The sequence below is a fragment of the Rhincodon typus genome, chromosome 9, assembly GCF_021869965.1.
Source record: "Rhincodon typus isolate 14 chromosome 9, sRhiTyp1.1, whole genome shotgun sequence".
Taxonomy (NCBI): domain Eukaryota; kingdom Metazoa; phylum Chordata; class Chondrichthyes; order Orectolobiformes; family Rhincodontidae; genus Rhincodon; species Rhincodon typus.
This window is the reverse complement of record NC_063340.1, coordinates 9,533,149-9,542,704: the sequence shown is the minus strand read 5'-3', so window position 1 is coordinate 9,542,704 and position 9,556 is coordinate 9,533,149. Positions and strand designations below refer to the sequence as shown.

General features: G+C 45.1%; 1 protein-coding gene across 2 annotated transcripts; it reads left to right on the top strand.

Annotated features, from left to right (window-relative positions):
- Window positions 1-905: 905 nt before the first annotated feature.
- LOC109915138 (bone morphogenetic protein 2) lies at window positions 906-9,320 on the top strand. Of its 2 annotated transcripts, none has more exons than XM_020514742.2 (3): window positions 906-1,218; window positions 4,458-4,828; window positions 8,124-9,320. In XM_020514742.2, exons 2-3 carry the CDS (start codon window positions 4,465-4,467, stop codon window positions 8,966-8,968), a joined length of 1,209 nt encoding a protein of 402 aa, XP_020370331.1. In that variant the 5' UTR covers window positions 906-1,218; window positions 4,458-4,464; the 3' UTR covers window positions 8,969-9,320. The 2 variants fall into 2 exon arrangements, with proteins under 2 accessions (XP_020370331.1, XP_020370334.1); XM_020514745.2 differs by lacking the exon at window positions 906-1,218 and adding an exon at window positions 3,056-3,851.
- Window positions 9,321-9,556: the final 236 nt, after the last annotated feature.

Below are 9,556 nucleotides of genomic sequence, written 5' to 3'. Positions count from 1 at the left end.
CTCTATTAACCCCAATGCATGTTCTCTCTGGGTGCTCCCAGGAGATGTCTAATGCATACATGTGTACAGAAATGATAACGAATGTTGTCTGAATTATAAAACGACCGGGTATTCACAACGTCAGAAATAAAACAAAGATCGGAAATACACACAGCGGAATTTGTTGGAGGAACTCAGCAGGTCTGAACAAGGGTCACTGGACTTGAAACGTTAACTCAACTTTCTCTCTCCAGAGACGCTGAAGAAGGGTCCCGACTCGAAACATCAGTTTTCCTGCTCCTCTGATGCTTCCTGGCCTGCTGTGTTCCTCCAGCTCTACACTGTGTTATCTCTGACTCCAGCCTCGGCAGTTCTTACTATCCCTGCCGGACCTGCTTGAGTTTCTCCAGCAATTTCTGGTTTTGTGTAATCCACAGCATCAGTCCGCCTTCCATCAGCATTATGGATTAGCGTGTATGTTATGAATTTGGTGTGTGTATTAACGATTGGCATGTGTGTTATGGATTGATGTGTGCATTGTGGGTTCGGTGTCACACAGCGATATCAAGCGCTCGGTGGGGTTTACATATTTGTCCCGACATTTGTGAACTGGACCTTGTTCAAAGTTCTGACTACTGGCGGTAAATGCATACCCCTTAACCCACTCGGATATCTGAGGAGTGCAGTTTTTTTTTAAAGTAACAGTTCTCCAGTCCTCTCTTTCTGTCTGACGGAGAAACCCTATGACAGTATGTAGGAAATTCTCTGTGTCACAGACACAGCATCAGTCACCCTGTTTACACTCTTAAACAGAACCTTTTTTTCTAAAAAAATACAAAAATCCACTGTGATGTAATGACGTTAGATGAAGATCGTCTCTCAAATGAATGAGTCACTTCATAGCTGTAAACATTCCCGATGCCAGCCACAATGCAGGAAGACGAAAGGGGAGTGAGTGAGTGAGAGAGAGAGAGAGAGAGCCCTTGCATGAGCGACTGTGAAGTCATTCACTCGGAAGAACTGACTTGCTGCAAGATGCTTTAAATCGGGCGCCCGGAGCCTCCTCTCGCGTTTTGTTTCACACATGCAAAGATTAACTTCTGGTCTCTCCGGGATTGCTCACTCAGTGAAATGATTCGCCTTTCCTTCCCGTTCGGCACTTTTTCATCAAATCCCGCTGACAGGAACAGCCGGGTTTTGGGGTGCAGCAGCGTGGTCTAATGCAACATTCTCCATCAGGTAAAGGGGAGTGGGGTGACCTGAAATTTCACTCATTTGGTCATTTGAGTTGTTCAATTGCAGCGAGCCAATTCCTGCTTTTGATTACAGGATGCAAGATTTATTTGATATACTTTCAATTACTCTTAACTTTTATTCCGTCCCCAGTACATCCTTTTTTTTCTGTTTCTTTATTTTCATTCAGCACACACATCTCTTTATCCCCCAATACACAATCATGTCCCAGTATCGTTACTACATTTTCTCTTGTTATACACTTGTTCTGCCGCCGGTTTTAAATTTCCTTCTCTCTCTCTCTTACACTTTATCTTGTTCTTACACTGCCTCTTCCCACTGTGCACGGCGTCACACCTGTACGGTCTGTATTGTTTTTAAAACTGTTTTGTTTTCGATATATTGATGGTTTAAAGTTGTAAATTGAAGTGGTTGTGTGTGTGTGTGTGTGTTTGTCTCGGAGGGGGGGGAGGTGAGGGGGGGGGGGGGGGGGGGGGGGTTAGTGTTGTTAGGGGGAGGAGGGAGCTGATTCCGATCTGTGCTGAGCCGAGTTTCAGGATGATTTTACTTTTCTCTCTCTCTCTCTCTCTCGCGTGTCGAGAGAGTTGTACAAAGAAGCCGTTGTAAAAGCAAGTCGGAAAATTCAACCCTCTGGCCTTTTGCTGCGTTGACCAGGAGTTGGCGCTCTGTGCTCTCTCTCTCTCTTTCTCTGTCGAACATATCAGACCCAATCTTGTTTCGATCAGGGGGTGGGGGGTTGGAAAGGGATCCCAAAGCGGGTGGCAAGTGCTTTCCCGACATTGCATCCCCGAGTGACCTGTCTTCTTGAAATCCTCACTGATGGAACCAAACCAGAACAAAACAGCCGAAGAAAAGAATAAAAGTCTGAGCTAAACTCTCAGGCTTTGGTCCTGTCACTGAAATACTGAGGGGCTCTCCGACTCAATTTCCCGACCCCCAACCCCCCTCCCCCCGATCCGCCCTTACCCTCTGGGGATGAATGGAACCTCCTATTGCGTGTGGATTTCTGAGAGCCCAGCCGTGTCTCTCCCAGCGTGAGTTCCCAATACCATCGCTGTAAGCGCCGAGATGATATCTCCGCATGAACAAGAGTAAATAAACCTCGCACGTACTGTAGAGGAGATTTCTGGATCGCCTTAAGAAGTGTTCCAAGATCTTTTTTATTTGTGGGGGGGAGGAGGGGGGAGGTGGCGGAATGGACAGAATTAAAGTTCAGAATTCAATTAATTGCGATGACTTCTCCCCCCACCCCCCACCCCAACTCAGAGCCCGACTATCTTATCAACGGGATCTGGCCTTTAGAATGACCGACCCCATTGATCGGTAGATTTGGTTTGGATAAACACCGGGGTCAGAAAGCGCGCTGGACTGGGCCAGTCTGGAGAGCTTTTGGGGGGCGGGGGGTGCGGCGGTGGTATCTATGTGTGAAAGGATATTTTAAACAGGCGCGTGTGGTTAACAAAAAAAAGATGGCATTTATATTTTGCTGCACTGAGTTCCCATTTCCCTATCCCACCACCAAGCCTCCCCCCACCCCCACACACACACACCAAAAAAAAAGAAAATGAAGCATAAAATCACGCAAGGTCCAACTTGCTGCCCCGGCGTTAGTCCTCTTGGCAGAGAAATGTTTTGTGCTATTCCACCGCCAACCCAAGTCAAAGATCCGAACTCAGCTTGCTCTGATCTCAATGTCGAGATTGTGACAGGAATCAATTATCGCATTTGATTGGCACCCAGCGTCATTGACGTATCATCAGCCGGCAAGCAGAACATATATATATAAAGCCCCTTTCAATTACTTATGCAGCAGAAGCGGGAATCAGCGTTTTAAACAAAAACCTTACTGAATATATATATATGTATATATATAAAACCCTTCACACTCTGGATTGTGTGTTTGTTGTGTGTGACTGTATATATATGTATATGTATATATATATGGGCCACTGTGTTAAGACATGATGGACTTTTCTATAGCGCTCATTGCCCGGGGCTTTGTGAGTAAACCGGACGATTTGCTTGGACTCCGTTGCGGTTTTCGTGTGCATTTTCGACACAGAGATCTGAAAGCAATGTTCTGACCCCCTCTTCGCCTGCTGTTGATGGGCGTGAAGGGCTGCACTGTCCTCTGGAGAGCGTCCCAACGCCCGGGCAAGGGAGGAAGAGAGCGAAAGTGTGGATTAAACAGCGAGCAAATGCGGGGCATAGGGAAGAGCGAAGAGGAGCTGGTTCGATTCCTGGTCCCTGGACAGGAATAGTTCGGCGGAATCCCGCGGCGGTGCCAGACTCAGAAGGGATAAACCGAGGCGAGGGTCAGAGAAGGAACCGAACTCACCTCCTTCCTCCCACCAACCCACATCAACGACCCTCCCTCCCTTTTTCTGGATGTTAAAAAAAAAAGCAGCCGCGGTGAAGAAAGAAATAATCGCCTGAACTTTTCCTCTCCCGCTTCTCAAAACCAGATGTTCCGGCGCCTCGATTTGCGGGAGGGGGGGACCAGAGTGAACCGGGGACGGGGCTAGCGGAGGGCGGCAGCGCCCGCGGACCGAGTCGGAACTGCCCGCGTTTGAATGGACCGCTGCTTTCTCTGAGCGGGGCGCCTGTTCAAGGGAAAGGTAACGCGGGCACAGGAACGAGTGTGTGTGTGTGTGAGAGAGAGTGAGTGAGTGAGTGCATTCTGCTACAGCCTAACCCAGGACTCAGGAAAGAGACAGAGCACCTGTAGGTCTGCTGCCCGTCCAGACAACCCCCACCACTTCCCTCAAAACTATCTGATGTGTCCCACTCCAGACAGATACAACAGCTCAGACAAACATAAACAAGGCGGCTCTCTCTCCCACACACACACGTGTGTGTGTGCACTTTTTTTGGTCTCCCTTGCTTTATTTAATTCCTTAGTTTTCCTCCTAAGAAAATTATGTCATTCCACTTCATGGTTGCTGACTCATTCAGAATTAAAGTGAGATTTTTTTTTTAACTAGCCTGCTTCTATGTTTTTGTTTCAATCTTTACACACTGGAAGGAGAATCTTTTTTGTTTTAAATTTTACATCTTTCCACCCCTTATCCTTATGTCATTATATTGCTCTCCCTATTTTTGCCCCGTTAAGTCTCTGATCTGTGTGTGTGTGTTTTACTATTTGTGATCCCGTAATAAACCCCGTTTCTCTCTCTTTCTCCCCCCCCCCCCCCCCCTCCTCTCTCTCTCTCTCTCCCTCTCAGAGACACGATGACCGCCGGTAGACGTTCTCTGATGGCGCTCTTGCTCTGTCAGGTTTTATTCGGAGGCTCGGCCGGACTCATCCCCGAGGTGGGCCGCAAGAGATTCGCCGAGCAGTACGCGAACTCGGCTCCCCCGCAGACTGAGGACCTGCTGCAGGAGTTCGAACTGCGGTTCCTCAACATGTTCGGCCTCCGGCGCCGCCCTCACCCCGCCAGGAACGCAGTCATCCCGCAGTACATGGTGGATCTGTACCGACTGCACTCGGGCGAGGAAATCGAGCGGGGACAGGCAACTGACACCTGGGTGCTGTCCCAGTTCCCCGAGAGGTCGGCCAGTCACGCCAATACCGTCAGGAGTTTCCACCATGAAGGTAAGGGGGAGGAAAGGTGAGGCGACTCAGGTAGCCTCAGTGACACCTCACACACACATACACCAACATAAAGAAAGCCCCAAACTCTCTCAGTCTGGGGGATAAGATCAAAACCTGTCACACAAATCATCCCTGGGCGACAACGTAGCCACATACTACACACAGGTAAACTTCAGCTCTATAGTTGCACAGCAGACAACTCCACGCACATTCCTGTCCATAGATCTCGGCAGGGAGTCTGTTTATCCTTCACTGTTTTGTACATATAGTGTCAAGATTCTTTATCCTTCACCATTATATGTATAGAGTCAGGACTCTTTATCCTTCTCTGTGTTATATATATTTAGGATCGGGAGTCTTTATCCTTTTCTATTCCATATATATAGTCAGGAGTCTTTATCCTTCTCTTTCATATATAGAGAGTCAGGAGTCTTTGTTCTTCACTGATTTATATATATATTTAGGGTCAGGAATCTTTATTCTTCAGTATTTTATACATATATGTGTATATATAAGGTCAGGCGTCTGTTTATTCTTCCCTATTATATGTAGGGTCAGGGGTCTTTGTCCTTCTCTGTCATATGTATAGGATTAAGAGTCTTTATCCTTCACTGCTATATATAGGGTCAGGAGTCTTTTATCCTTCACTATTTTCTATATATTTAGGATCAAGAGTCTTTATCCTTCAGTATTTATTATGTATTTATAGGGTCAGGCGTATGTTTATCCTTCACTATCTAGACAGCCTACCTATTCTTGGGGGGTGCCTACTTGAAATCAAGATTGCACATATGTACTATCCATCTCACCGACGCTCTTTTGAAACAAAAAACACAGAAAGTGTTGGAGAAACTCAGCAGGTCTGGCAGTATATGTGGAGAGAGAAAGCAGAGTTGTTGTTCCGAGACCAGTGACCCTTCTTGCGTTCCCTGTGACTTGGTGACTGGGCTCTCACAGCTCGTTGAGCTTTAAGCGGGTACAAACTCCCTCATTCTCTCTCTCCGTCTTCCCACTGTTAATGCTAGCCGTGTCTGCGGTAGGGTTTATTGTTTTGGGGTGGTGTGCCTCAGAAGTAGAGGGGAGAGAAAACACCGTCTTTGCCAACTCAAATACATCGCGTGTTTTACAGCAGAATGGGATACTTGGTAAATGATTGGCTTAATTTTGTTTTTGACGCGTACATTCCAGCCGATTAACCGTGCAACGTAAATGACCATAAATATTTGTCCCGAGGAGCTCCCGAGCCTTATCTTATCAGGGTTTCACTTCTTGTTTGCGGAGAGACTTTTTACCTTGATTTTGCCAGAATCCTTCGTTTCAGGAAGAATGTCACATCTATTTAGCAGAGGTCACACAAACACACACATAGGTACCACGGATTTGATACTTTAAAATTCCCTCCCACCTGCACACATGCCGGAGAACGAATCCTTTGGTCGTTTCATGCAGATCTCTGAATTATTGATATTGCGTCCCTGCAGAATTTTAGCAATGCTGTAATTGCAATGAAGGCCATATGGGGCGGGGTTGGCGTGTGTGTGGTTTTTTTTTATGGGGGGCTGATGTTATCTATACAAGTTTCCTCCACGAGGGTGGTGGGAGATGAGATCCCAAGATAAGTGGATTAAATTTGATCCCCAAGTGCTTTCATTCGGCTGTAGTGGGACCCAGATCTCGCGCCTGTTGGAGTGGTATCTCGACGCGTACATCCCTGAATTCGGGTTATACGTGTCTTAAAAGTTTGCAAGGCTGTTACACATCAAATAGGATTCACATGCATGAGTTTGTGCACGAAGATATGGAATCATTATCTCTCCCCACCCCGCTAAAAAAAAGAACGACAGCCAGTCTTATTAAAGCACCGTGTTCAGAGAGGGAATACTAATGCTGCGTCTGATGCCAATCTTCTATCTCTCGCTGTTTCGGTATCTACGAGATCCTAAGGCCCGTAACGCTCCATGCAGACTCAGAAGCTGTTTTCCTTGCCTTATACCAAGTTTATTTAAAGTAACCCGGTTGAACCCAACACACGCACACAAACTGCACACGCACACTGACACTTCAATTTTATTTCAAACCTATTCAGATTCAGTTACAAACGCAGTTCATTGACCCCACCCACCACATCCCAGCTGAAAACAGGCGTGAAACAGTGACCCTGTAAATTAAGCATGGGGTGGATAATCCTAGAACAAGGGCAAGTCCTTAAAAAGTTAGAGCTGTGTGTTCCCGGCTGTGTTAATACCCATGCAGCACACTTGAACAAATACACAGATGGGCACATTGGCAGTGAGGTAAATAATGCAGCGTGTTTAGAATGTAAATGGATCTATTTAAAAAGTTGCTGCAGGGGCTAAACCATTGAAAGGTAATTACAGAATACGGTGCAATCTCTTGTATGAGCCAGAGAGCTTACAAGTGGCACACATGTGGCGATCAAGGGGCACCATGCTTTGGTCTAGATCAGTATTGTGCTGGTATTAGTCAGGAGAGTTGCACATGATTTAATCAGAATGCATTACCCACCTTCCCACCCAACCCCTTATAATTCTTTGCACCTTTGTGGCAAGTCAGTCTTGGGTTGTAAAGTATTAAATGCACCCGCCAAACAATTCAGCAAAGCTGAGTGAAAGAGTGCTGTTCATTTTTTGCAGGTTTTACAGAGGAATTCTTGGCTACTCAAATATCTCAGGTTATATTCCCCACACAGACCCATTTCTTGGAATGTGGTCATGTTCTGTCTGTGGTGAAGGACACTGATGCAAAAGTAAGGAAATCAGTTGGATTACCAAGCATGAGTCCAGTGAGGGCTCCCTGGTTATGTTTGCGATTCCCAATTGCTGAGGGTTAAAACCAAAAGTAAACTGATCATCTTAAATATCTTTTGTTTCCAATCCAAACCTGCCCTCAAACACTCACGTGCAAATATCATTTCAAAGTCTACAGTGTGATGAAGTAAGCAAGTAGATTGTATTGTGTTTTGAACATAATCAATTTAGTCAGGTTATTTACTTACAATCATATGTCATATTAAACGGTTCAGATATACCACAGTTTTAATGTATTGTCAGTTATGACAGATTACTAAGGGGAGAAAATCATCTTTTGTTGAAAGCGTCCAATGATGAGATTAGTATTTATCATTTATGTTGATATTGTGGTTAATACATTTTGTAATCATTAACTCAAACATTGAGTAGTTGTGATTTATGTGTTACCATATGGTATCAGATTAGCCTCACCAGTGAGCTTTGCAATGTGGCTAGTGGTGATTCTGATGTCTTTCTCATTTTAGAACTACTGGAGGATTTGCCTGGAGCCAGGGGAGAGGTAGTCCGTCGTTTTTTCTTCAATTTAAACTCTATACCGAGGGAGGAGCTCATCACCTCGGCAGAACTGAGGATCTACCGCCAGCGGGAACAAGAAACCTGTGCAAACTCCAGCAGCGGTTACCATCGCATCAATGTTTATGAGATTCTCAAAGCAACGGGGTCCTCGTCCAGCGATCCCATTACCCGGTTGCTGGACACAAAGGTGGTGCATCACAATGTGAGCAAATGGGAGAGCTTTGATGTCAGCCCTTCTGTTATGAGATGGACCGCACAGGGCCAGCCCAACCATGGGTTTATGGTGGAAGTCATTCACTTGGACAAAGAGTGCAGACATTCAAAGCGACATGTCAGGATCAGTCGGTCTTTGCATCAAGATGAAGAAAGCTGGCCTCAGATGAGGCCTTTATTGGTGACGTTTAGCCACAATGGTAAAGGACACACTCTTGAGAAAAGAGTGAGGCGTCAGGTCAAACACAAGCCGAAGAAGAGGTCCAAGTCGAGCTGCAAGAGGCATCCTTTATACGTAGATTTCAGTGACGTGGGGTGGAATGACTGGATAGTGGCACCTCCAGGATATCATGCGTTTTACTGCCAAGGAGAGTGCCCTTTTCCACTAGCAGATCACTTAAACTCAACAAACCATGCCATTGTGCAGACATTGGTGAACTCAGTCAATGCAAACATTCCCAGGGCATGCTGTGTCCCCACGGACCTCAGTCCCATTTCAATGCTTTATCTTGATGAGTACGACAAAGTTGTATTAAAGAACTACCAAGATATGGTTGTGGAGGGTTGTGGATGTCGTTAAAGCAGAAAAAGAAATTTATCACAAAAAACTTGACACTTTACTATTTCCCAATGAAGACACTATTTATATAAAAATTAACAAAATAGAAACATCTATTTTGAAAATATATTTATGGTTACTTAAAAAGAAATTGGGAAAATAAATATTTTAATCAGAGAATTGTTCCTTTTAAATGATGTTTAATTGTATTTCAGATGTACATGTTTATACGGGTTTAACCCCCAACACATGAAGTATAATGGTCGAATTCCTATTTTGTATTTATTGCTATTGTAACCACTTTTTAGAAAATAGCTAATTTGTATTTATATGTAATCAAAGATAAATATAGGGTTTGTACATAAATCGCCAATCCACATCTGTCTGAAGTCTATATGCTTGAAAGAAAACTTGCAATGAAACCTTTTTTCTCAGCTGGGGGCAGGCAAACTAAGAATCTAAAATGTTTCAGAACGTGTACCAACGTGAGTCCCACAATTTCAAAGCGCTTTCTGACATGTGGCACATTAAAATTTTTGGCATAGCAATCTTGAAAAGCTTACCGATAATAAGATGAAGGGTTTAGGGACTGGAATGCATACAAAAGTA

What these genes read in the sequence shown, in the direction of transcription:
- LOC109915138 (XM_020514742.2), top strand. Translation starts at nt 4,465, where the DNA reads ATGACCGCCGGTAGACGTTCTCTGATGGCGCTCTTGCTCTGTCAGGTT. An exon ending in CAGGAGTTTCCACCATGAAG is followed by an intron (nt 4,829 to 8,123) that starts GTAAGGGGGAGG and finishes TTCTCATTTTAG; the next exon opens with AACTACTGGAGGATTTGCCT.